The sequence below is a fragment of the Orcinus orca genome, chromosome 5, assembly GCF_937001465.1.
Source record: "Orcinus orca chromosome 5, mOrcOrc1.1, whole genome shotgun sequence".
Lineage (NCBI taxonomy): Eukaryota > Metazoa > Chordata > Mammalia > Artiodactyla > Delphinidae > Orcinus > Orcinus orca.
In genome coordinates, this window is record NC_064563.1 from 146444082 (window position 1) to 146471969 (window position 27888).

At 46.7% G+C, this 27888-nt stretch overlaps 1 protein-coding gene and 1 long non-coding RNA gene across 4 annotated transcripts in view; both read right to left on the minus strand.

Moving 5' to 3' along the window:
- Positions 1-27888, minus strand: part of LOC125964524 (uncharacterized) — a 186146-nt gene that overhangs the window by 90224 nt on the left and 68034 nt on the right. The window lies entirely within an intron of this gene.
- On the minus strand, positions 14904-27823 carry U2AF1 (U2 small nuclear RNA auxiliary factor 1). 3 transcript variants are annotated; one of them, XM_004264599.3, is made up of 8 exons: positions 27666-27823; positions 24132-24219; positions 21613-21679; positions 17330-17379; positions 17079-17177; positions 16383-16516; positions 16214-16306; positions 14904-15185 (listed from the first exon to the last, which is right to left on the minus strand). In XM_004264599.3, exons 1-8 carry the CDS (start codon positions 27707-27709, stop codon positions 15047-15049), a joined length of 714 nt encoding a protein of 237 aa, XP_004264647.1. In that variant the 5' UTR covers positions 27710-27823; the 3' UTR covers positions 14904-15046. The 3 variants fall into 3 exon arrangements, with proteins under 3 accessions (XP_004264647.1, XP_004264646.1, XP_049566381.1); XM_004264598.3 differs by lacking the exon at positions 21613-21679 and adding an exon at positions 20731-20797 and having other exon boundaries at positions 27666-27822; XM_049710424.1 differs by lacking the exon at positions 27666-27823 and adding an exon at positions 20731-20797.

Sequence of the window (27888 nt, forward strand, 5' to 3'; positions counted from 1 at the left end):
TGCCCGCATTGCTCCCAGCGCTGCATGGGAAACAGAGCAGGCTGAGACAAATGGCCTCTGTGCCTGTGGGGTTGCTGTTCTAGGGGAGGGGGCTCAACAGACATCACTTCATAAAAAAACTTCCACTAATGACACTGATAATAAAGAATGATACAGCGGGGAATGGAGAAAGACAGGAGCGGCAGAGTCCCAGATCAGGTGGTCAGAAGTCTCTGTGGACAGGTGACCCTAGAGCAGAGAGCTTAGGCACCACATCTTGTCCTGGAGAAGGATGTCCCCGGCTGAAGTTAGCCAGTGCAAAGGCCTGGGGCAGGAAGAAAGCAGGTGTCCGGGAAAGCAGGGAAGGTCACTGTGGCCAGAGCAGAAGCAGGTGCGGTCAGAGGTGGGAGGGGAGGCGGAGTCCAGGCCACGATCTGGACTTTAGCCTCAAAGACCTGGGGCGCTTGGGAGGGTTTCCAGTGGGGAGTTTTAAATTACGCTCCGAATTAGGTTATCTTGGCATAATTTCAGACTGCCACAAAAGTGGCGGGAATAGTATAAGAATTCCCAGATACTCAAAGATTCCCAGATGTTAAACTTTTACTAACCCCTGAATCTTTGAGTGTGATCTTACTTGGAAATAGGGTCTTTGAGGACATAATCAACTTAAGATGAGGTCATAGTGAATAAAGAGGGGAGGTCTAAATCCAGTACGACTGGTGTCCTTACAAGAGGGAAATTTGGACACAGACCCCCAGAGGGGAGATGGCCATGTGAAGACAGAGGCAGAGACTGGAGTCATCCAGGCACAAGACAAGAACACGCAAGCAGCAGGAGCTGGAGAGGCAGGAATGACCCCCGCCAGAGCCTCAGAGGGAGAACGGCCCTGCGGCGCCGTGATTTTGGACTTCTGGCCTCCAGAGCTGTGAGAGACAATGAACTTGTGTTGTTTTAAAGGGCAAGCATATAAATTAAAAAAAAATTTTAACGTAATTTTAGAATGTCAGAAAAGTGGTATAGTATATAGTATATATATATACTATATATATATATATATATATATATACACACTATAATATAGTACATACTATAGTGGTATAGTATATAGTAAAATACTATAAAGAATTTCCAGGTGCCCTTCATCCAGATTTTCCAAATGTTAAATTTTTATTATGTTTGCTTTACACTTCTCTCTCTGTGTCTCCCTCTCTTAGATTCTTACATATAAAATATGTATCTAAGTCTTTGTCATCAATTTATCTACCATCTATGTATCTGTTTTTTCTGAATGGTTGAGAGTAAGTTGGAGATACAATGTCCCTTTACCCCCAACTACTTCAGTGTGTATTTCCCAGAAACAAAGAATTGTTTCCTATAACCATATTTCAACTGTCAAAATCAAGAAGTTAAGCTAAAACTGCTTTGAAAAAATTAAAGACTTCAAAAAACAAAAAGTTAACGTTGATACAAAACTATGATCTAACCAACAGACCTTCCTCAGTTGGCCAATCATTCCCACAGTGTCCTGCATAGCCAGTCCCTGACCACATGCCACATTCAGTGGCTCAGTCTCTTTAGCTATTCTTTGTATTAAGACAGTGACATTTTTTCTTCCTTCCTTCCTCCCTCCCTTTTTTATTTTGGCTGTGCTGTGTGGCTTGTGGGATCTTAGTTCCCTGACCAGGGATTGAACAGTGAAAGCGTGGAGTCCTAACTACTGGACGGCCAGGGAATCCCCAGGACACTGACATTTTTGAAGTGTACAAGCCAGGGATTTTGTAGAATGTCCTTGGTTTGGTCTGATTCCACCCAGGGGATGCACTCTGGATGGAGACCACAGCAGTGGTGCTAAGTCAGCGTCTGAACTATTGTTTCTTTACTGATTTTCCTGTGTTCCTGCATTCCCTCACTTCCCCAAAGATCATTAATTACTGAGACCAGTTTAAGGGCAAGCACTGTGGCCAAGCTTAGATCACAAAGTGGCTTAGGGGACTTCTTGGGTGGCACAGTGGTTGAGAATCTGCCTGCTAATGCAGGAGACACGGGTTCAATCCCTGGTCCGGGAAGGTTCCACGTGCCATGGAGCAACTAAGCCTGTGCGTCACAACTACTGAGCCTGCACTCTAGAGCCTGCGAGCCACAACTACTGAGCCTGTGCGCCACAACTACTGAAGTCCGTGTGCCCTACAGCCTGCGCGCTGCAACTACCGAGCCCGTGTGCCGCAACTACTGAAGCCTGAGCACCTAGAGCCTGCACTCAGCAACAAGAGAAGCCACCACAATGAGAAGCCTGCGCACCGCAATGAAGAGTAGCCCCTGCTCGCCACAACTAGAGAAAGCCCATGCGCAGCAATGAAGACCCAATGCAGCCAAAAAATAAATAAATAAAATACAATTTTAAAACAAAAGCAAAAACAAACAAACAGAAAAAAACAAAGTGGCTTAGGCCAAAAATGGCTTCTCTTGTGTTGAGAAGGCCATGCCTGGTTCTCTTTCTCCAGGGACCCCCTACCCTATCTGCTTGCACAATGTGTCCTTGTTATGGGCTGAACTGTGACCTCCCCAAGTTCATATGTCAAGTGCCGCCCCCCAACACACACCTAAGAATGTAACTATATTTGTGCATAAAGTCTTTGAAGAGGTGATTAAGTGAAAAAGAGGCCTTTAGGGTAACTAAGACTCCTTGACCAAACCTTGGTCAGGCTCCTCTGAGCCCTCTTCTCCACTAGCATCCCCCCAACACCTTGTCTTGGGCCTGCCTAGGCCACTTTTAGCAGGAATCCTGCTAAGTCAGTTTAGAGAGACTGCCCCACCCCATATCTGATCACCCTTGACATTCGATCAAGGTCCCCCCTCTTTTGATGTAGAAGTCCCTGGCCTGCCTTTAGCAAGAACTCTACAAGGTCTGTCTATCAAGAATCTCCCTGCCTTAGGGCTTCCCTGGTGGCGCAGTGGTTAAGAATCCGCCTGCCAGTGCAGGGGACACAGGTTCGATCCCTGGTCCTGGAAGATCCCACATGCCGTGAAGCAACTAAGCCCGTGTGCCACAACTACTGAGCCTGCGTGTTGCAACTACTGAAGCCGTGTGCCTAGAGCCCATGCTCCGCAACAAGAGAAGCCACTGCAATAAGAAGCCCGCACACTGCAACGAAGAGTAGCCCCTGCTAGCTACAACTAGAGAAAGCCCATGTGCAACGAAGACCCAACGCAGCCAAAAATAAATTTAAAAAAAAAAAAAAAAAAGGAATCTCCTTGCCTTGATGTCTCCTAGTAGTCTTCCATCCACTGAGCCCTCACTCCGCTCCTTGGCAGCAAATCCCCGGCTTCCTCCTTGTACTTGGAGTTGAGCCCCATCTCTCTCTCCTATTGCAACAGTCTCAAGTAACGTCTTCTTTACCCTTTTTACAAGTGTCAGAATAATTTTCTTTAACAAGAGTAGGGGCTCGGCTTAAACAACAAACATTTATTTCTCATAGTTCTGGAGACTAGAAGCGCAAGATCAGCCTGGTGAGGCCTCTCTTCCTGGCTTGTAGACGTTGGGGGAAGGAGCAGGGGACAAGCTCACTTGTGTCTCTTCTTATAAGGGCACTAACCCCATCACGAGGGCTCCACCTTCATGACCTCATCACCTCCCAAAGGCCCCACCTCCAAATACTGTCACATTGGGGTTTTTCTGGTTGGGGGACGGGGGCACAAATATTCAGTCCATAGCAGGCTGGAACCCAATCTGACTGGTTTCCTTATAAGACGAGGAAGAGACACCAGGGGTGCACTCACAGAGGGGAGACCACATGAGGACACGGGGAGAAAGCGGTCATCTGCAAACCAAGGAGGGAGAAACCAATCCTGCAACAACCTGATCTTGGACTTCCAGAACTGTGAAAAAATAAACGTCTGTTGTGGAGGAGTTTGCTGTCCCTGCACCCAAGGGCCCTAGGGGCCAGCAAAAGGGCTTGCAGCTCAGGAAGAGGCAGGACATTGAGGCAGATGAGGGACGTGTGAACTCTCCTGCGGAGGTGAGTCTGGGTGGCAGATGGCTGGCTGGCCCCTCCAGTTACAGGGCAGCAGGAGGAAATGGTTCTCATCCACAGGGTGACAGAGCAAACGCAGGAGAAGAGCTAATGGTAGAAGCATTACACAACAATGTAAATCAACTATACGCCAATAAAACTGGAGTCTCTTTCCACCCCCAGTTCCAGGTCCCAGAGACAATTTATTTGGCCATTTTCATTTCATTTTATTTTATTTATTTATTTATTTTTGCCTGCATTGGGTCTTCGTTGCTGTGTGTGGGCTTTCTCCAGTTGTGGCGAGCGGGGCCTACTCTTCGTTGCAGCGCGCAGGCTTCTCATTGCGGTGGCTTCTCTTGCGGAGCACGGGCTCTAGGTGCGTGGGCTTCAGCAGTTGTGGCACACGGGCTCAGCTGTTGTAGCTCGCAGGCTCTAGAGCACAGGCGCACAGGCTTAGTTGCTCCGTGGCATGTGGGATCTTCCTGGACCAGGGCACAAACCCAAGTCCCCTGCATTGGTAGGCGGATTCTTAACCCCTGCGCCACCAGGGAAGCCCTGGCCATTTTTAAAATGGTATATTCATCGCCATCATGTAGACAATATCCAGTATTTCTTTTTCTTGATTTATGACCTTTAGGCCATATCTATTTTAACAATAAAAATAATGCTTGGGGCTTCCCTGGTGGCGCAGTGGTTGAGAGTCCGCCTGCCGATGCAGGGGACACGGGTTCGTGCCCCGGTCCGGGAAGATCCCACGTGCCGCGGAGCGGCTGGGCCCGTGAACCATGGCCGCTGAGCCTGCGCGTCCGGAGCCTGTGCTCCGCAACGGGAGAGGCCACAGCACTGAGAGGCCCGCGTACCGCAAAAAAAAAAAAAAAAAAAAAAAAAAAAAAAAAAAATGCTTGGGCTTCCCTGGTGGCGCAGGGATTATCTCTTTGTTAAAGAGATAATTCTTTCCCCATTGACTGGTCTTGACACTTGTCAAAAGCAATTGACCATAGATGTTAGGGTTTACTTATGGACCCTCAATTCTAAATATTTTGTTGATCTATACATCAATCCTTATGCCAGTACCACACCATTTTCATTACTGTGACTTTGTACTAACTTTTGAAATCAGGAAGTGCAAGTCTTCCAACTTCATTCTTCTTTTTCAAGATTGCCTTGGCTATTTGGATTTCCTTGCAGTTCCATAAAATTTTAGGATCAGCTTTTCCATTTGCACAAAGAGGCTGTTAGGATTGTGAGAGGGACTGAACTGAATCTGGAGATTGTTTTGGGGGAGTACTGCCATCTTAACAACATTAAACCTTCCAATCTGTGAACAAAGGATAACTTTCCACTTATTTAGTTTTTCTTTCATTTCTTTGCAATTTTTTTGTCATTTTCAGTGTACAAATCTGGCACTTCCTTGATTAAATTTGTTCCTAAGTATTTGATTCTTTTTGACTTGGGGAATAAACTTTCTAGCCCATGAATGAACATGGGAGGTCTATTTATTTAGCTCTACTCTAGTTTTCCCAACAATGTTTTGTCAATTTCAGAGTCTGTTTTGTACTTAGTAACTGCTTTTTGAAAAATTTTATTTATTTATTTTAAAAAAAATTTTATTGGAGTATAGTTGATTTACATTGTTGTGTTTCAGATGTACAGCAAAGTGAATCATATGTCCACTCTTTTTTAGGTTCTTTTCCATATAGGCCTGTACTCAGTAACTTCTTATACCACCTGTCAAGTTCTCACCTTGTACAACAAGCCTATTAGGGTTCCTGGTTATTCCTCTGCTTGTCCTTCTCCGTACCACCATGTCCTACCTTCAGCTACGAATAGTGTTACCACTAATAACAACAACTAGCCCTGCTTGGGCACTTACTATGTACGTGCCACTCACTGTTCGAAGAACTTTACCTAACTTTAACTAATGGAATCTTCATAACTACCCTAGGAGGAGAGGTTGGGTGACTTGCCCAAGGTCTGCAGCTAAAGGGGAGCAGAACCAGGATTCGACCCAGGCAGTCGGACGCCTGCATCTCTGCTTTTCTTGCCCGTCTTGCAATGGCAATCAACCCAACCCTGGGACATGTCAGGTTGGCCCACATGAAACTGCTGATGTCTGACCATTTTTAACCTACAAAAAAAATGGCAATTTCATTTGATTCAACTTGTTAAAAAAGAAATAAAAAGACCTGGGATTTGAAGCAGGTGCCTGAATGTTTGTTCACCAGATGCAGGTGGGGATTGTCTGAGTTTAAGGCTCTGCTGTGTAAGGTTTGAGCACGCTCGCCAAGGAAGCTCCAGCTGGGAGTGAGCCAAGTTCACCTGGATGAACCTGGCATCTTCTGTCCTGAGATGGGGGCCCCGTTTCGGAGGTGAGAGCTCCTGAGCTCACTCTAACAGTAAGTCCCAAGCGGGGGGGGGGCATGGTAGGTCCCCCCGAGACCCATACGGTGCCATCCACGTGAGTCATCCGGCCGCCAGGAACCCGCCGCCAGGGACGGGTGCAGCTCTTACGTCGCGGGCAGGGAGCTCTCCTGGCGGGCCACGTGGACTTGCAGGGCTGTGTTTTCAGGCCCGTCCTGCTTCCTGGAACAGGTGCAAGGGAAGGCAGCCACCTGGTGGCCTCAGGACTGTTTGGTTGAGAAGCTTCCATTACATAAGATGCCATAGGAGGAAGAGACCTTGAGCTTCAATGTCTTTGAACTTTATGGGGGAAGGTGATTGCGGCTTTGGACTACCCTCTCTTAGGGATTTGATGTGGGAGGAGGGTTACACTTTCTCAATTCCCGAAGTTTCAGATTGCTGGCTTTGTTCTCATTCGGTCTCCCGCACAGGTGCTGGGAAGCCTCTCTGGACAGTGGGACCGAGGCTCAGGGGAGACAGATGCTTCGGGAGTGAAGTTTCAGCCTTGACCTCAGGGCGGCCCTTGAGTTGATTACTGCACGGTTCTCACCTGTTCCAAACTTTCTTGGGATGAAGCCAACCGCCCATCCGTGGAACAGGAGGGGTAGGGGTACTGGGGACATGGCCTGTGCGTGACGGAGGGCAGCCTTGAGGGGTGAGTCCTCCCCAGCCCACTCTGGACCCCACCTGCCTCCGCCCAGGGAGCTGGGAGAGAGCTCTGAGGAATCCTGGGGTGGGAAGTGACGCCCCTTTAGCTCAGTACTGTGTTTCCACAAGGAACCAGCACCCATCACAGTGCTGCCTCCTCCCCTCCCCTCCCATGCCCCCTCCTTCCCAGGAGAGGAGAGTGGTGGTCTGCTCGGCGGAGGCCCTTGACTTGTCCGTTCTCTCCCGACTGCAAGACACTGATCCGTTTAAAAGGTGCGAACCCTGGGGACCAACTCTCCTGTCCCCTCCCCAGGTTGGCATTGGCAGTATCCTGGAGACTGTGCCTGTCCTGCGGACACAGGCTGTCCCTCAGGTGGGCTGTCCCAAGGTCAAACCATGGATGGAGGTGGCAGTACGAGTTCTACGGGCCTTAAAACCTACATTCATGTTCTCCAATCAGCTTTATCAGTAATGAAATTGATAAAGAAAAAAAAATCTGCTGAGGTTAAAGCCGTGGAGGCGACCTGGAACCTTCTCTCTGACCACATCTGACCGCCAGCAGGTCCTATGGGCTCTCCTTCATTCTGACTATACGTGAGGCACAAGGAGGTACCCGGGACTGGAGAAGCTGGAAACGGACCCATCTACACGTGTGGTCACCTGATTCAACAGAGGCCCCCTCAGCTCTGCAGGGAAGGCTGTGGCTCTTTCCACAATAAAAGTTGCTGGAACGATGGGCTAACCCTGTAAAATAACAAGCGCCCATACACACAAAACGATCAGAGAGCAATCCTGCGTGTACCCTAAGTGTGCACGCTAAGACGATAAGCTTATGGAGAGGCAGAGTATCAGCAGGAACTCGGGAGCAAAGGTGTGTTAAACGGGACCCAGAAAGCACCGTCCACAGAAGACATATTGCTGAACTGGACTAGTTACAGGGGAAGCCATGCGTCCATCCCACCACTGAGAGGGAAAAGGAAGCCCGAGACCGGGATAGATATTTGCAACCTTCAACAAAGGACTCAGACTCCTAGAAATACACAGGAAAAAGACAAACGACTTGATTTTAAAATGGGCAGAGATTTGAGCAGGTCCTTCACAGGGACACGCAAATGGCCAATGGCACGAAAAGGCACCAACCTCATCCGTCCATTGTGGACGTGCCAGGTGAAGCCAGGGACCTGCCAACCTGCCACTGCAGCCACTGGAAGAGATAGAAGGCAAAGGGGGCAGAGACCGTCTGTCCCAGACTCAACGGCCCCCAACACCTGCCACAGTCCAAGCTGCCCTCCCCACCTGCCTGGACCACAGCAGTAGCTTCCACTCTGGTCCCCTTCCAGCACCCTGCGGTGAGACACTACTTCAGAAACATGAATCAGAATGTATCGTCCTCGTGCTCAAATCCTTCCCACCACTCAGAACAAGCTCCAGGTCCTTCCCAAACTCACGAGGCCCTGTACAATGTCGCCCTGACTCTCTTTCCCGTGTGCTGTGCCTTGAATGCACTTTGGAGGACGCTGCTGTCCACCCAGCATCCCAGGACCCCTCCCTCTGGCGCCCCTCCCACTGCAGTGCTGAGTGGCCTTGTGACTTGCTTTGACCCACGAAGTGTGGAAGGAAGTTCACGTGTCTCTCTGATCAGAGTTGAAGAACCGGCAAGGGGTTTTCCTCCCTTTCTGCACCCGCGGGCTGGCCACGCTCCATCCAGGTGGGGCTGCCCCACCAGCCGCCCCAGGGAAGATGACGGTGCTGGGAGTCAGAGCAGCTGGCCCTCGGCCGACACATGGGGTGAGGGGGGATGAGGGCCCCGTGCTTCCACAGCACAGCCTAGTGCCGGTCTTTCCTGATCCAGGCACGTCCAAGCTCACTCCTTCCTCAGGGGACGCGTCCCCACCGGCCCCCCCTCCTCTTCCTCCTTCTGTTCCTCCAGCTGGCCAGCTGTGCCAGGAACAGGTATTAACTACTCGATTCATATGCCTCGAGCTGCAATTTCAAGTCAGCGGCGTCCAAAAACATACTGAACGTTGCAGACAAGCTGAGTCAAAGCAAGGCAAGGCGATACGCAATGATTCCATTTATATAAAATTCAAAAACAGGCAAAACTGTAATGTTTGGTGAAGCCTATGTAGATTTTTTTATTATTATTGGAGTACAGTTGCTTTACAATATTGTGTTCGTTTCTACTGTACAGTAAATGGAATCAGCTATACGCATACATATATCCCCTTTTTTGGATTTCCTTCTCATAGGTCACCACAGAGCATTGGGTAGAGTTGCCGGTGCTATACAGTAGGTTCTCGTTAGTTATCTATTTTATACATAGAATCAATATTGTATGTATGTCCATCCCAATCTCCCAAATCCTTCCACCCCTAGATTTTTAGTTTTGTTTTTATTGAAGTATAGTTGATTTGCAATGTTTATTCTTTTTCAGATTCTTTTCCATCATAGGTTATTATATCGAATACAGTTCCCTGTGCTATACAGTAAGTCTTTGTTGGTTATTTTATTTTTTTGATTTTAAAAAATTAATTAATTTTACTTTTGTCTGTGTTGGGTCTTCATTGATGCATGCAGGCTTTCTCTAGTTGCAGCGAGCGGGGGCTACTCTTCATTGTGGCGTGTGGGCTTCTCATTGCAGTGGCTTATCTTGTTTCGGAGCATGGGCTCTAGGTACGCAGGCTTCAGTAGTTGTGGCACGAGGGCTTAGCAGTTGTGGCTCGCGGGCTCTAGGGCGCAGGCTCAGCAGTTGTGGCGCACAGACTTAGCTGCTGTGCGGCATGTGGGATCTTCCTGGACCAGGGCTCGAAACTGTGTCCCCTGCATTGGCAGGAGGATTCTTCCCCACTGCGCCACCAGGAAGTCTGACTGATTATCTATTTTATGTATTTTGTATCTGTTAATCTCAAACTCCCAATGTATCCACCCCCCCACCCTTTTCCTCTTTGGTAACCACAGTTTGTTTTCTATGTCTGTGAGTCTGTTTTGTAAATAAGTTCATTTGTATTGGTTTCTTAGATCCCACATATAAGTGATATCCTATGATATCTGTCTTTCTCTGTCTTACTTCACTTTGTATGATAATCTCTAGGTCTATCTATGTACAGTGTTTAAGATAATAAAACCAAATCGAAACAAGACGATGGCCACACATGTTGAGATGGTCAATGGCCACATATGTTGAGATGGTCGATGGCCACACGTGTTGAGATGGTCAATGGCCACACATGTTGAGATGGTCGATGGCCACACGTGTTGAGATGGTCGATGGCCACACGTGTTGAGATGGTCGATGGCCACATGTGTTGAGATGGTCGATGGCCACACGTGTTGAGATGGTCGATGGCCACACGTGTTGAGATGGTCGTTTTCTTGAGGAGGGAGGTGCTTTGTGGCTGGGAGGCTGGTCTGGGCGTTGGCCGGTGCAGCTACTTCCTGACTGGGCAGGACCTTCTAGGGGGTTCACCTCGTAACAGTTCTCTAAGTATTGTACGGTAGGCATCACGCAGCTCATTAAAAACATGACAATCATGGAGCCGGCTAAGAGATACAACACAGATGTGATTGGGACTCTCCTAAGAAAACTTAAGTAGAACAAATTAAATATTTGTTATAATTCATCCTTAACTCCTAGAATAAATCCCACTTAACTGTGGCATATTTAATATGCTGCTAGATTGTTTGCCCATATTTAGGACTTTTGCATCCATATTCAGAACTGAGACTCCCCTGTAGTTTTGTGTGTGTGTGTCCCATTTCTTGGAGATTTTATCAGTACCGTACTCATTTCATATGAAGAATTTGGAAGCTATACGCAGTAACAATTTGGGTCAATTAGACGCCAGGTGCTGGGTGTCCTGGGGGAAGGTGTCCTTGCTCTGGAACGTGAACCCTGGAGAAGCTGAGGCGATGCAAACCCCTACGGGGTGGGGCAGGCAGAGAACTAGAGCTGGAGCGCTGTGGGGACTTGCACACGGCTCCTCACGGCTACAGACCCCAGTTGGATTCTCTGCTTATCCTGAAAAAGCCCATCTTTGCTGGAGAAATAACTGGCAGTCTATGTGTTTTGGGTCAACACAGCCAATACATCCTTTATTTTTGTTGATGGAACTAGCTCATCGTATCTGCTGTTACTTGCACTGGGACAACGTGCTCAATTTACCTGATTTCTAGAGCTGTCCCCTCCTATCTCTCAAAAGGTTATGCAGATCAACTGGAATAAAAAGCCTGACCCAACAAGGCGCCTTCTCTTCCTGCTTTGTTCCATGCTGCCTGTGTCTGGATTGACAGGGACAGGAATTCAGCCTCCAGGGCTAGTTCCTGTTGCCACTTCCAAAGCCCTCTGAGAACCTAATCCCCACGCCCCTAGACAGACCCCAGCCCTCTTCCCAAGTTGCTCGGCTGGACCCAAGAGTTCTCGGAGCACCTGGTCTTCTGAAGCGCCTCTTCCAGTTGAGCATCCTTTTCTCAAGTGTAGAGCTTTGCCTATTCTTGCCCTGAAATGCCAGCCGAAAATGCCAAGTGCCAACAAGCCATTTATTCCACCTTGCTCACTTTTGGCTGGTGCACAAGCATGTGTGCAAACACACACACACACAGCACCCTGATGGACGTGCTGCTACACCCCAACCCTAGGAGATACGAAAGGAAAGGCAAGGCACCATGGCTGATGGAGCCAAGCTTATTCCGGGCTGTGCTTTCCTGAGGTGGCAGCATGGAAAAGTCCTTACGTTTCAGGGATGCAAACATCTTACGTACACAAGGTTTAAGTATCTGGGGCTTCACCACAATTTCTCTACTTTTGAATATGTTTAAAAAACTGAAATGCTCTTTCAGCAAATGATGGGTGAAATTTGATGAGAGCAATTGAAAAAGTCCCACTTAGCAGACCAGAAGTTGAGAATCTTATATTGACCACAATCCTATGTTGTTTCTTTGGAAAATTCTAAATGGTCTGAGAACCCCCAAGACTGGGAACCACTGGACTACACAAAGCCAACCTCACTAGGGCCAACCACGCTGAGTCCCGTGTGACACTCTGACTGCCAAGACCCCAGCCTGACTTTCCATTACAAAGGCCCTAGAAGCACATTTATAATACCAGTGTTTTGAATAGACTTTTTTTTTTTTTTTTGCGGTACGTGGGCCTCTCACTGTTGTGGCCTCCCCCGCTGCGGAGCACAGGCTCTGGACGCGCAGGCCCAGCGGCCATGGCTCACGGGCCCAGCCGCTCCGCGGCACGTGGGATCTTCCCGGACCGGGGCACGAACCCGCGTCCCCTGCATCGGCAGACGGACTCCCAACCACTGCGCCACCAGGGAAGCCCCTGAATAGACTTTTAAAAAAGAAAAATCATTTGCTGCTTCATCCCTTTTGGTAAATAAGGACTCCTGAACTGAGAAGGGAAAAAGTGATACTGCAGTGACCACACCAGCAACCCTTTCTCCAATACTATCTTGTTCAAAGGAAGTGAATTTTCTCCAATCGATAGTGGTGGTGACCTCAAACACCAATGTTTGAAATATTTAAAATGATTTTCAACTATTATATATATACACATGCATAGGGTAAGCTTGCTATACGTGTGTCAAAACAGCAAGCAAAAAAACAAAGGCTGTAAAAGTTAATTGAAGTAATTCAACACAACTGTTGAATTAAATGTGTTGATACCGTATTTGAGTTTGTTTCAGCAGCTGTTCTCTATTTGGTTTCAGTCTTAATATACATCGTGTAATATTCAGGACAAGAAACTTTTCCAGTAATATTTGGGCCCGTCCTCATTACAAATCAATTATTTCAAGTGGCTTTTTTAAAAAAAATAAATTTATTTATTTATTTACTTATTTTTGGCTGCGTTGGGTCTTCGTTGCTGCGCGCAGGCTTTCTCTAGTTGTGGCGAGTGGGGGCTACTCTTTGTTGTGGTGCGCGGGCTTCTCGTTGTGGTGGCTTCTCTTGTTGCGGAGCACAGGCTCTAGGCACGCGGGCTCAGTAGTTGTGGCTCGTGGGCTCTAGAGCGCAGGCTCAGTAGTTGTGGTGCAAGGGCTTAGCTGCGCTGCAGCATGTGGGATCTTCCCGGACCACGGCTCGAACCCATGTCCCCTGCACTGGAAGGCGGAGTCTGAACCGCTGCACCACCAGGGAAGCTCCCCACCATTTTTATAAAATAAAAATCCCCTTGGACCTGGCTGCTACCACCTTTACTCGGGCTTATCTACTGAGCTGCTCCTTGCTGACGTGGGTAGGTCCAAGCATGCCCAAACCAGTGGCAACACGGGGCAGCTTCAGGCCCAAACTGCCCTCAACGGCCTTTCACTCCAGACCTGCATTAGGGTGTGGAGGGCGGGGCAGCAGGGTTCCTTTCCCTTTACTTTGTAAGCTCCTCTTTCTGACTTTGGTGACAAAGTTTTCAAGACACTTAAAAAAAAAAAAGTCTACTTATTTTTGGCTGCAACGGGTCTTAGTTGCCGCAAGCGGGATCTTTCACTGCGGCATGTGGGTTCTGTAGTTGTGGCACACGGGCTCTCTCGTTGAGGCACGCGAGCTCAGTAGTTGTGGCACGCGGGCTTAGTTGCCCCGTGGCATGTGAGATCTTAGTTCCCTGAGCAGGGCTCGAACCTGAGTCCCCTGCGTTGGAAGGTGGATTCTTAACCACCGGACCACCAGGGATCTTCATTTACTTTTGAAACTAGAGACTTTCACAGGAAAAGGTGACTCTAATCAAAGTTAAGAAATACAAATTAAAAATTCTGTCACGTTGCCTCCTTCAGATGCAGTGGAAATGACTCAGTAATTTCTACAACTCTGACGAAACTTAGATAGAAAATCTGAAGTACTGGTACAGACTCTTTTGCGAGTATGAAAACTGATTTAAAGATAACTTCCTAGACCACCGACTCAAAGTGCCACTTTATCCAAAATCATCTGCCTACTACTGCAAAAAAACAAAAAAACCCCAAAATTTCAACACTGCAAACCTGAACAAAACTAACGTAATCACTAAATCACTTTTTATAATTTATCAGATAAAAGCTGATTTCCATGAAACAAACTGGTCAGGGAAGTAATGTGTCTCCCCGCACTCAGCAGGCACACCTCTCAGGAATGGGTAAGAGGGTCGGACGCCTGCGGGCAACTGTGCTTGGGGCTGTCTTGAGGAAACACGGGGATGCCACGCAGTGCCGTGTGCTGGTCACCTGGAAGCGTGTTTCGGTTTGCCTTTGGGTAAGACATTCTCTTAAGAGGATCTCTGTGCTCTCAGCCGAGGCACAGCCACGGCAGGAGCCGGGACACGACTCCACGGCTGCCCTGAGTCACACTGCCCTGCGTTGCCATGACGAAGATGGTTTGGGAAGGTGACACCAGACAGGAGGGTTCTGCCGAGGCAGATGTGATCACAGGGCTTGTGCTCCTGTCCCTTAGTGGTTTACGACGCAGCCATCAGTCGGTGAAACAGAAACGCGAGCGCCTGAGCGCATCCCCGTGTTATGTGCCACCCGTGCCTCAGGACACAAGGCAGCCCTTGGAGCAAAACTAGAAGCTCATGGATAAGAACCCAACACTGCAGGCTCCACGGACTGCGCCTGGTCGAGAGATCAAGTTTCCTGCAGACGCCAGCGCAGTCTGCAGGGCTTCCACTCCAGTCTGCTGACAGCTTCGGGAGAGAAACACTGGATACCTGTTAACATGCAGATCGCAGGAAACAGGCCTTTTTCGCACATGAATTTTCCCTTAACCGGTAGGTGTGTCATTTATACGCGAAGTGCCTGATGTAATCCCTTCACCTCAAGGGCTGATGATGTATGCACAGGTCTGTAAAGGAAGAGACTGGAAACAAAGACTTGGCACAAGAAATCAGTCACACAGGAATTCTGTATCACTACAAATTTTATTCAGAAACCCATCTTTGTTTTTTTTGTTGTTTTTTTTAAAAAAACTCCCATTATGAACTGGCTCGGTCCACCAACGACGGACGACGCTTCCCAGCAGACACGCGGCAAGAACAGCACGGCTCAGAATCGCCCAGACCTCTCTCGGTCTCTCGACCGCCTCCTGTCGCGTTCCCGTCCCCCGCCGCCACCACCGCCGCCGCCACGGCCACGGTCTCTAGACCGAGAGCGACGCTCCCGAGAGCGGGACCGCGACCTATGCCTGCAAGCAAGGACAGAAAAGGACACCGTGGCACCCACACCGCAGCACGCAACATACAGGACGGGGGGACTGACACGTCTGAACACTGCAGCTCATCGCGCCGATGAGGCCAACAAAGGAGAAGAATGCTGCCGATGAAGCCACAAGCTGGAGCTGTAAGATGTGCCCTCGTCTCAGACGTTAAGTGTCAGGGATAAAAAGGGGCACCTGAAGACTGAAGAGCTACGCCATCTTCTCTATCATATCCTCCTGTGGCGCCAACTCAAACGGCCGGGGGAAACCCTAATCCAGAGTGAACGGGACACACACACCCCTCACTCCACATCTGACCCCAGTTTCAGGTCCTGTCCCAGCCAAGCCGCCGCCCTGACACGTACGCAGCTCAGCGACGGTGTCCGTCGGGCCTGCTGTGGGTGAGGGGAGGCCAGGGTTCTTTTTCTCCTACGCTTCTCTTTGTTGACAATGAAACAATCACCAGTAAGGTCTGCATTTCCAAATGTTTGACAGGAGAGGGATGAGAATCCCTCTGGGGTCAGAACTCAGTGATCTGAGTAGGAGAAGAGACTCGTCACACTGACACCTTGGCCTTTTCTCTGCTTGGTGACACGACCACCTGCACTTAAGCAACAGGACCAGACACGTAACGGTGCCCAACTGTCGGTGGTCCATAGGGTGGTGCCCCCGCCCCCAGCCAAAGAAACCTGCCCAAGCCAATAAAAACCAAGAAACCCCAATGGAAATAGGCAGCACATAAAGGAAGTCCAGATATCTGAGAACACCGTGTAAACAAACCTAATTTTAGTGGTCACCAGCTAAAAAACGGTTCCCTCAGTTATTAAGGTTTGATCTCGACCTGACGAGGAAGCCGTGTGTGCGTGGAAAATGTCCTTCAAAGAGTACATGTTATATTTTAAAATATGCACTACATTCTAAGCAGTGCCTTTTAAAGAGAAATGACACGAAGGCCAAGCTTTACTTGAAAACAGTATTTTGGTTAAGAAACAGTCACGGTTCACTCGAGTACTCACTTCTTACGGCGGCGCCCGTACAACTCCCGCCGCAGCTCCCGCGAGATGGGCTTCAGGTGCATGAAGTTGCAGAAGCCTCCCCGCGTGCACTCCCTGCGGGAGAACAGACGGGGTCATGTGGTGCGTGCCCCCCCCGCCCCGGGCGCCCCTGGGGCCTGCACACACCTACCCCATCTCGTACTGGCGGCAGCAGGCTTCTCTGAAGTCGGTCACAGGGGAGAGCTCGGCGTGGATCGGCTGGCCATTAAACCAGCGGTTGTTCAGGTCAATCACGGCCTTTTCCGCATCTTCTTCACGGCGAAACTGAAAAGACAAGGCAAAAACATTGCCGCCCACACCTCAATGACAAACGTCTTCAACTACTGACTCAACTATGCGTCACCCGCTCACAGGTAAAGTAATTCAGATGGGATAAAGTAATTCGGGTGGGATAATGTCGGACAGCAATTTAAGAACCAGCCCACCCTTTATTTACAATGAGTTAATTTTGCTACGGTCCAAGCTCATGCCATATATGTTGCCATGGTTTTCAAATTCAACTGGTTAAAAGAACACGTCATGATTTATGCAGGCAATGAAAGCTTTTTATTTAAAAAAAGGGGTGGGGGGGAGAAGAAACCAAACATATAAACCAGCTTCTTCTCCCCAGTCCAACAGCCGCTAACCAACAGCTGAAGACACCCGCCGACCGGGGCCCTCCCTGCGCCTTCCCGGCACCCGCAGGCCGGCCACCAGACCCAAGCCGCAGCCAACGAGGGCCGGTCAGCGCATCGAATTCATGGACAGGGCCGAGCACGTGGAACTTCGACGCTAGCGGCTAAGGGCACTAACCCTTCCTCAGCCTCACCTGCCGTCTCACTCCTACCTTGACATACACGTTCCCAACAAGGTGGTCTCCGAGGTTGTCGCAGACGTTCATCTCCTCCACCTCCCCGTACTTCTCCTCCATTTCTGTGAAAACCTCCTGAAGGGAGGACAGTGGTTTGAGGATCACAACAGAAATAAAAGAGTAACTGAACATAACTCACGTTTAGGCATTTTTATTAATGGAGAAAAGTCCTAATTCCATATACAGAGGGTGAACAACAGGTCAGTGGGTTTCAGTCAACAGCTCACCTCAAAAAATTCATCATAGTGTTCCTGCATCTCGACATCGCTCACAGCACCTGTGAACAACAGAAATCTTGCTGGTTAGAGCAGGGAACCATGACTGAGACAGCTCTGTGCTTAAACTCAAACTGCTACATAACACACATCAGATTATCTAGAGAGAAAACGAGAGCTGCGTTCTACTGGAGACTGAAGACACTGCATTACACAGCCACTTGTTAAAATTTTAAAGTGTGGTGAGATTTTTAAATGCCCCTTATGACAATCTCAATTCTGGCTATTAAAATGTTAAAATCACAACAAGTTTTAATCAGCATCAAAGGGCCAACATTTTCAGAAAGTGTGAGGAAAAGGTTGACTCTCAAATTAAGAAACTTTTAAGTGAAAATTGTCTTCCTTTTTAGATTTAAGATACAGGCCAAGTAATCACACTGATTTTTTTCCTTTCCTTTATTAGGTTAAAATGAAAGCTGAAATCAGGGTAAATGATTAAAAGCTTATGTTCCTGACTAGTTTCTTTTACCAATTAGCAGCCACGCAAAATGTCATTAAAGTTCTTTCTGATGCGATTAAAACCCAAATGACCGAAAATAAAGACTCAGTAGGATAATTACCAAATTCAATTACAGTATTTTGAACGCCCTCTTTCACATAAAGGGAAAGTTACAATGCTTCGTTGAAGAAAGCATTATTTTCTATTTCAAACTATTTTCATCAAGTTTATTCTTCATAATTCACATGCACTAAGTGAAATCAAGTCAGTTCTGTGGATAGATTTTGCAAATTTACATTCTATCCTCATCATCCTCCTACCAAATCTTACCATCAAACTCTAACGTTCTCTGAACCTAAATCTGAGAAAGCACAAAGCTGGTGTGTCAGTAAACTGACGTTCCAAACAGCCAGACCGGGGAGTGGCTTTGAGGCTGGGACAGCCTGTCTTTAATTGTCACCTTCCACAAGCCACCTCCTGGACTGGTGGCCCCCTCTGGGCACCCGCCAAGGGCGCTGGGCTGTGGCCATGGGCTCTATCCACACTGCGCTGCCTGCGAGTCCCAAGCTCGCTGGAAAACTTTTTACCTCAAGGATAAGAACTAACTTCAGTTTTTGATCCTGACAATGATTTAAGTTCACTTTCTTGCCACTGGAGTTGGGCGGGGGGGTGTCCCTGCATTTTAGTTATTTTTGAATTTCTAGGAATCCAGCTTGCATCAGAACACAGAACTTACTGAATGCATTAGGCAACAATGGCTACTCGACAGCTCGTGTCGATTTAAAAGCTATCGTGAACGTACCTTCTTCCCTGACCAGAAATCAAGTTCTAAACAACAGAAAAGCTAGTCAAGTGAAACCCATTCCAAGGGCAGATTTTAATGTTTACAATTTCCTTCTCCACATTAGAAAAAATGAGAAGACAGAAAATATTTACACACTCAAAAAGTTTTAGCAATACTGAGAATCAAATTTTGGTGGCTGTTAAAATACTGGCTATATTCTTAGAATTCCTATTCTGTTACCATATAACAGAATATCGTATTTTAAAATTTATGTAAAGTTCATATTTTAAAATGCTTGATGGTGGGCATATCTCATCTCCTATACTCTGGTTAAAATTTCTGAGTCAATCAAAATGACCTAAAAGGCAGAGATGAGTGATTAAAAAACTGTTCAATTAAGAAAGTATTTACACGACTCAATATATTTTAAATAAGTACCCAGTTTTCTTACAGAAACGCTCTTAAACTGGGGTTCATTTTTGAGCTTAATCAGAGCAGAGATAGCTTATTTTTCTACAGATAAAAGGGTACGTTAAAAAGAGCCAGTAATTTTAGGAAACTGATGAACCTAGCTAAATTGTAGAATCAGAATTGTGTTTAATTTGTACAATCTGGACCCCAGAACTGTAGTCTTTAGTACAGCTAAACTTTTATTTTGTAGCATATGCAAAACAAGAGTCCTGTGAATCGCAAATACAGACACAGAGAACTAATCCAACATTCTTCTGTCAATAAAGCATACGCATCCCCGAAAAAACAAGCAGGGCAAAGAGTGATTAACTGTCATAACTCAGTCATCTACTTCTCATTCATTTCTACCCCAGGGTAGGGCTGTTACAAAATTATTTAATCAGTCCATAGAGAAACAGTTTCTTCCACCCATTGATCTTATTTCTTTAAATAACAGAAAACCAGGTATTTTAATTCAAGGGCTACCAAGTAAATCCTGCTACCATCAGATTCAGGGAAAGAAATTAATTCTCTATCAGGTCAGCATTAGCGTCGAAAAACATTTAGTGTCTCGGCAGGAAAAATGTACCAGTCCCTCCCCTGCAGACACAGGCACCGTGCACGCACACACACGGAACTGGAAGGCCTCCCAGTCTGGGGCCAGCTTGAGGAGGTGGTGGCTGCTGGGACCATTTCACCCACTGTAGGTCACCCTATAAACTGAGGGGCTCCGGGCCAAGGGTGTGTTTGATCCAGGTTTGTGGCTATCCAAAGGTACCTCGTGGTATTATTCTGTGATCTAGTTTTTACAGCTTCAAAACAAACTGGTGAATGAGAAGCATCTACCCTTTGGTCTGGACCCCTTGATTTTAACACGAGTCCAGGATGTTCGTTTCAGCTTATCCTCAGATGACTAAATTCACTCCACGGTGAATTTCAACAGCTGTAAAACTTAAGTTTAACTTTCCAGAGATAGTAGTATTTCTCCTGTTCCCCAAAAGATACCCCTCAGTAAATACATCCATAACTCAAATTCAGCATCTCCCATGACCTGAAGAAACCAGTGATGTCTACTGAATGCCCGGTCTAGAGCTATTCCCTACCAAGGATCCTTTATTTCCCCAATGTAATAAACTAACTCCTGAAGTCGGAAATACCTACATAAAGTATCTGATGAAGACAGGAGTCCACACAGGACTGGTGTTGCACTCGGGGTCAGTGCAACTTGGAGGACCCTACTTGGGAAACATTCTCAGAACAGTGCTCTCACAGTTAAAAGCATGATCTCCAAAATGGAGTTTAAGGGGGAAAAAGTCTAATAAGAAATAAAATCTGAAAAACAATTTCAGAACAATTTTTTTTAAGTCAGAGAAACTTTCCCTGTTAGCGGGAAGAGCGTGCACACACATCCCCCCGGATGACGGCCAAGGGGCCGGAAGGGAGAGCAGCAGCGCCATGCTCTTGTCAAGGGCACCCTCTCCAGTCACTTTTTCCTTCCTAAATAAGTGGGCACGAGTTCCAATCTCAAACAGAGCTTTCCATGGGGTCAGTGGGACACAAGCTCTCGACACCTCTAGTGAAAGGTGGTCCTTGACACTACAGCGGCAGACCAGATGGAGTTGACGCTGAGCTCTGACACGCAAGCCCAGGGAACCAGGGAAGGAACTTGTATGAACTTACAGCGCAAACCGTCAGCAGACTGGGAAGAGTTTTGAGGGTTACGGTAAATGTTCAAGAGGGCAATGGTCTGAAATACAAAACGCAACAACTTTATATCATGGAAAATTAAATGTAAACACTTAACCGGTTTCCTGTGGCGATCACTTCAGTCAAGACCCAGTGCTGAAAAAAGAGCAAGTTATTTTCTTTCGAAGCAGAGGTGTTCTCTCTTAGTTGGTGGCTGTCGTGGAGCGCCCTGACACTGCGATGCAACAGAGATCCCATGACATGTTCATATTGTATTTCTGTCACAGACTGTAAAAATTCTCCCTTTCGAAGCTCCAATCCAGTTAAGAATGCAAACAACTCGGCAGGCTACTACCAAAATATTCCTGTTACAGGAAACTTTTAATGAACAATGAGAAAGGGTGCCTGTATAAACTGATTAGAGAAATACAATAATTACGTATCATGAAATCTCTACTTCCTAGAGGAAAAAGTATAATGGTGAAACAAAACCCACACTTATTGGGCAACTTACCTTATTAAATCCTAAATATTCCTAAGGTTTTTGATTTCACAGAAAGAACTTAATAATTGCCAGGGGTTCAGTCACTGTGAAGACCAATGACTGGCTGGTGACGTCTGGGTGTCACAGGGCCGGACCCCTCTTGTTAACAAACGTCCACGGTGGGAAGAGGTCCGGCCAGTGACCTCCCGGCCAGCCTGCTGAACGCAGCCAAGTATCAAGTTCTTGCTGTGTGCGCCAAGGACCTCCGGCACCGTGTCCTGTTTGCAACAGCTCTATGTCAGCAGCTCAGAAGCCAACATTATTTGTCTCAATTAAGAGTGGGCTCTTTAACACCATTGTTTTAAAAAAATTTCTCCAACTGTGGGACTTACAGTGTGAGCCGTCAGCCGTCTGTGCACTGTTTTGGGGATTACGATAGATGTTTTGAATCAAGATGGTCTGCGGGGAAAAAAAAATAAAAAGGGGAATTCTACTGGCTGCTGTGCATATATTAGACAATTGCAAAGAGACAACTTGTTTGCAAATGGCTCAACGCCTGCTGTTTGTTTCCTGCAAGTCAGACACTTGTCTTCTGAAGAGTACACCCAAACCATCATATTATGAAAACAGAGTTTGAGCGGTGACTTAGGTCAAGTGACTTAGGTCAAGTCAGCCAGCAACCAAGAAGAAATTGTAATTGTTACTTTGAGTAGTCCCATGTCACTGAAGTGTTTTAAGACACGGTAAATGATAGAACGCTAACATTTCCTCATACTTCAAGCTAGCAGACACTATGATGTCGAAAAAGTCACATTATAATCATATTCCCCATATGAAAAAAATTTTTTTAAACCAAATGCATAAGCCAAGTATATGCAGTCCATCAAGCTCTCTTGATCTCGTAGGAAACAGGCGCACCCAATGGGCTTCCTAACTCTCATGGACACCTAGCGTATTTACATTTTCTTGGTGGGATCTCTGTTTACATAATACAATAGCTTAAAACATTTGCTCTTTTCCAATCCTTCTTTTAAGGGAAAAAATCCTTTTAGCCCTTGTGCTTTAAGCTGGATGAGGCAGACGTGAAACCTTACATTGTACCGTTCTTCTCAAACTCAAGTTGTCTGAAAAAACAAACCATGTTTAAGTTAGTAGGCTAGCATTACATGAATCTTAATGTCCACATCACTGTAAGAAGCTTAAAAAGAAACCCACACTGAATTATGCTAGATTTACAAGCTGAACCAATAAACCACATGATTTAAGAAAATAAATATTCAGTCTCAACGTGTATCCAGAGCAGTTTTGTAAGTGGTTTCACAGAACCGGCCGCCTCCGCTTCCAGCTGCGGGGTCAAGGGCAATGGTCGTGCGGGTCCCTCCGCCGCAGGTCTGCTCTGAGAAACCCACCTGGGAGCATGCCCGCCAGCCACACAGCACAGCTGTCACCACACAGACCCACCCCCAGGGCCTGGCCTCTCTGCAAGCCACTGATACCGCCCCGAGTCAACCACTTCAGGACTCCGACGTTCCCAAAGCCAACCGCACTTGGTTTTTAACTGGAATCACCAGTGTGTGGCAGCTCTGATGGAAAGCTATACTGAGCCCAGTGATCCAACAGGAAATTCATTTTAGCTCTCACTCAGGTCATCTGGCAGTGGCTGTTTAATAATAAAAGAAACTTCACTTAAAGGGAGTAATTCAGTTCCATTAAAATCACAGGTGGTCAGGATTACCTAAAGCCAACCAAACGAATCAAAACAAGATGTTCAAGTGAACACATACACCTGACCCCACCAAACTCTAACGGAATCACGGCCACTGGCCTAGTGAGGGAGATTTCGTTCATAAACGGAAGCACTTAAAATAAAATTTCAACAAACAGAAAACGTAAAGCGAATTCTCCAATATTCTGAATTTCAAAAGAGACATGTTCAAAGCTATTAAATTAGAAAATACTGTCTCTTTCTTACAACAACTGACTGACTTTCCTAAATACTTATACACAGTGGTTCTGAGGCTGCACATTCAGACTTCACGGGCGGCTTGAAGGAGCTCAAGAGCCCTCAGTCTGGAAAGACTGAAGTATAGGTTCTTTTCAAATCCAAACATTCAGGTAAACACGGACAGAAGTTTTCTCTTCCTCCCAGAGGTGCTTTCTCCCTTTAATTCACTGGATCTGTTGCAGGGTGTAAACCCTTGCCTTTTCTTCAATTAGCCAAAAATAAACTATCAAAAATCACCATTTTTGACCGATCTGAACTCACAACATAGCCAAGCCCAAGGTAACAGGCATCTCTCAATTAACTGAACAGACTGGCCACGAATAACTGAAAGTAAATGCCTGTCTTCTAATGTTAACTTTCATTGTTCATGTTTCTAATGACATGATACAACTTGCTGTGTCCTTGGCTGGGGTCTCAGAGGAGACACACCCAGGCGTATTGGAGAGCCCCTGCGTGCACAGTGTGACGGCTCTGCTGACAGTCACACCAGCGTCTCCTCTAAGGGGGCTCCATCCACCTCTACTGCCTAGAGAGCAACAAGCAGAAAGCCAGCTCTGCAGCTACCAGCGCCTGGAGCAGAGGCGAGGGCAGCGCAGGCCTGGCTGCCCCTCCCGGCCCACGCCTGTTAGAGGCAGGGAGAGTGGTCAGGCAGTGAAAACCAGTCACAACCCATAAGTTTTTCTAATGAAAAAAACAGGGAATGGTGCTCTCAGACCTTCCGCTAGGGGTGGTTCACCTGCCTCATTCTCATTTAAACAAACACATTTATGAACACAAATGGAAAATAAAACTATAGAAAAAACCCCCCTGCTTATTAACACATGGAAATTAACTGCCTGTGTAAAGTACATTAACTTTTGATCATTTACATGAAAACGGAAAAAAAAAAAGGAAAAACAAACAAACCTGGCTAAAGGTCGGTTTATTGTGCAACCGAGAGCATCTGTCTCCATGACGACATGCTCCAATTTTGAAATAAAATGAACAGTTGACTCTGTAAGGGAAAATAAGAACTGATTATTTTGCTGGGAAGATAACAAATAGATGGAAACATGTCATCAACATGATAAATGCTATCAAACTACGTTTCTTTTACTTCACAAAAACACAGGCACATTGTTTTTACTGGTAATAGGTACCTTCCCATATTTTAGAACTACTCAGCTTCAATTTGCCCCTCTAAAAACATGGTACTCTTTCAATGAAGAACACTCTAATTCTAACCTGGTTCCTCTGCATTGGAATCCCCTCCACTTTCAACTACAGTTGACCCTTGAACAACATGGGCTCGAACTATGCAGGTCCACTTATATTCAGGTTTTTTAGTCATTAAATCCTATGGTACTGCACGACGCATGGTCGGATGAATCGTAGGATTCGGAACAGCAGACATGGGCTGACTAGAAGTTAAACTCAGACTGGATTATTGACTGTGCAGAGGGTCAGCACCCCAACCTCCACGTGGTTCAAAGGTCAACTGTACTTCTCTATCGTTTCCTCTTAAACTGTATGTTAAGTTAATCTAAAACTGTATTTAACTTAAAACCTATCTGTTCTTTAGTCTTCCACGGTGAAATTCTCTCTTGAGGACATCAACACGGTGTAGCGAGGGGTCAAGATCCTGAGTCGGCTACTAGCTGCCTGGACTTGGGCCAGTAGCCAGCCCCTGTCCAGGTCTCAGGAGCCATCTGTAAACTGAGGAAAATGCCAACATGGCACTGTTCCGAGCACCAGAATCAGATGCACCATCTGTGTGCTCATTACACGTAGTCGTTATTATCTAAATAATCACAAAGTCCAGGTTCCCTCACCCAAGACACCAGACCAATAGGAAATTTCCAAAAAGATGTCTGGTTTCCAAAAGAAATTTCCAAAAAGAGGTCCTCCTGGTTTCAATACACTGAAAACAAGCTATTGGGGAACTCCCCCCCGTCTGCAGGAACTACACGAGGCCACCTTCTGTCCCCATATCGCAAAGCCCTCCCTTAAAAAGCTCCAATACTTGGGCCATCCGGATAAAATCAAAACCGGCACTCCAGCCAGCGTGAGAGCAATGCAAGGTGGCTTAGCATAACCCATCCATGATGAAATATGCACTCTTACTAGGGGGCCCCATTCAAACTTAGACTCGCAGAGGTGGGAAAGTTACCCTGTAGATTCAAGTATTCAGCAAGGGCCACCCAGAGTTAAGGTCAAAGGGCCTCAGTGAAATCTGATGGACCATTAAGGTCAACTAGCCATTGATTTACTATGAGATGGCAATATAAGTGGAAACGTCTAAATGTACCAGGAGAGAAAAATGATTACTACATGTATTTGCAAACTTATAGGTCTTGCTTCAGATTATTTCACTTGAGTATATAACATTACATCTTCAGGAAGTCACTTGAAAATAAAGAGCTTATTTTAAGAAGATCCCAGAATAGACAAAACCCATCTCAACAATTAATACCCAACTATTCCATATAACTAAAACAACCCTTGGTCCTGTACTTCCAGAGATGACTCTCTTTTCACGATGCCCAGTTAATTACTGAATTTAGTCTATCAGTCAAAACTTTTCTAGTGTGCTCATTAAACTACTGAAATAAAATGATGTAAAACACGTGATTTACTATCACAGAGAAGATATCAGAAAGGCTAATCTATGCTTAGATTTAGAAACTGTCCATAACCTCACATGTGTAATTAGCTAGATATTTTTAATTGGTACAGACCTACATTTTACTTCCAGCTTAAATTGAAAAAAAAAAGAAAATTAAAAGGTTAGCGGGAATCATCATCTTCATTTTTTAGGAGTCGAGATGTTTCCTGGAAACTAAAACCCCGCAAGTCTCCCTGAAATGAGAAACCTAGATTAAATACTCGTTTCCTGAATTATAGCCATGATTTTTACAATACAGCACCAACAGACTGAAATGTGGTTATTTATAGAAGGAATATAAAAAACATTGACATGAACCTCTGAAGTAAGAGTTTCATAGAGCAAAGAGCGAAGACACCACTTTATGCAGCTTTTTACCAGAACAACGGAAAAACACTGCATGGGACATAAGTCATGGCGCACACTAACATAAGCTCAAGAGTGAAATTAACACTGCACGCTCTTCAGCAAACTCCGAGAAGCCTCTTTTTCCAGCAGAGCTGGCCAATCCATTCAAGATCATGTTCCCCAAGCTGCCGCCTCTGGAGCCACGGCCTTCGGGGCACACACCTCTTCCATAGCACTTAATACATTTTAATGTGTTTTACTTTAGTTATCCTTTACACAATAAGTACCCCCTCACTCCTTGAGTTCCTTGAGAACAAGATCCAAATTTTACCCATCTTTGAGTCCCCAGAGACTGGCCTTGAGTTGACACTCAACTAATGTTTCTGGAGTGAGTATGACTGATGCTTTTGTCTTGTGAGTTTTGCTAGGAAAAAATATAACCCCCTCTTCCAAACAACACAGGAAATTCTAGAATGTGTAAAAGAAGACATTTTACAAGATAGACTGCATCCTGGAAAACAGAAACAATTTAAAGTGTTTGATCAAGTGGTATTGAAACATTATCTATAGCACCCTTAGGAGTTTATCATTAAAAAACATATTCACGTAAGCCCTGTACAGCCCTAAAGAATCCCAAGATGTTAACCATTTATTCAAAGAATAGATTAAGCTTAATCTTTGGGTTTTCAAATAAGAATTATCCTCCAAAATGTCTGGAAACATTCCCTTTAGTCTAAATTTCAGTGAATAAACTGGAAATTAATACGTGGCAAAATCAAAATTATATGTTTTACTTTTAATCTAACAATTGATTACGAAAGATATACAACCTAATAAAAGAAAAAACACCCATCTTACTATTATATTGGAATTACATCTTAAAGTATTTTAAAATCAGATTATGTCTTTTACGGTTAGTTAAACCCGTAATCTCCAAAATACTTTTTCACATCAAATATCCTTACGATCAGCCCGATCACCGCTTAACTCACACAAGAGGCTCGTGAAGCGGATAAAACCCTAACAGTTAGGACCCTAAGTTATCTAACGATTTAACGCGGGCGAAGCTTGTACTACCGCTTGCCCGACTCGACATTAAAAGATAAAAGTTGGGGGAATCGTTAATGTTGACAACTTCAGCACAACTCGAGGCGGCTTCCGCGTGCCAGGGGCGCGGGGGCCAGGGTCGCCTGTAGGTGGGCCGCCGAGAAGCCCCCGGCGGGAGAGGCCGCGCCGCCTGAGCGGAAGCCCGCCACCCGCCCGGCCCATCGCCCGCCCGCCCGGGCGCACGAGGCGGCGGCGCGCGACTCCCGAGGCCGGAAGAGCCGCCCGCCCCTCCCCCCGCCGGCCCGCCGGGCCTCCCGCCGCCTCCCGGGCCCCGCCGCCGAGCCTCGCCGCACACCGCCCGCCCCCCTGGCCCGGGACCCCGGCGGCCGGCTCTCACTTACTTGTCTTTCTCGGTGCCGAAGATGGAGGCCAAATACTCCGCCATTTCCCACCCGCCGCCGCGGCCGCCGACACTGGTGCGGACGCCGACGACCCCTCCCGACGCCCGCGGGAGACGTCACCCGGACGCGACGACTCTCGGCCCACCCCGACGGCCTGGAGGCGCTGCCCAATCGGAAGAGACGCTGCCTGCGCGTGGGCGGGGCTTGGCGCGCGTGAGGCACC

What these genes read in the sequence shown, in the direction of transcription:
- U2AF1 (XM_004264599.3), bottom strand. Translation starts at nt 27,709, where the DNA reads ATGGCGGAGTATTTGGCCTCCATCTTCGGCACCGAGAAAGACAA. An exon ending in TTCGGCACCGAGAAAGACAA is followed by an intron (nt 24,220 to 27,665) that starts GTAAGTGAGAGC and finishes TTTCCCTTACAG; the next exon opens with AGTCAACTGTTCATTTTATT. An exon ending in ATAAACCGACCTTTAGCCAG is followed by an intron (nt 21,680 to 24,131) that starts GTTTGTTTGTTT and finishes TTTTCCCCGCAG; the next exon opens with ACCATCTTGATTCAAAACAT.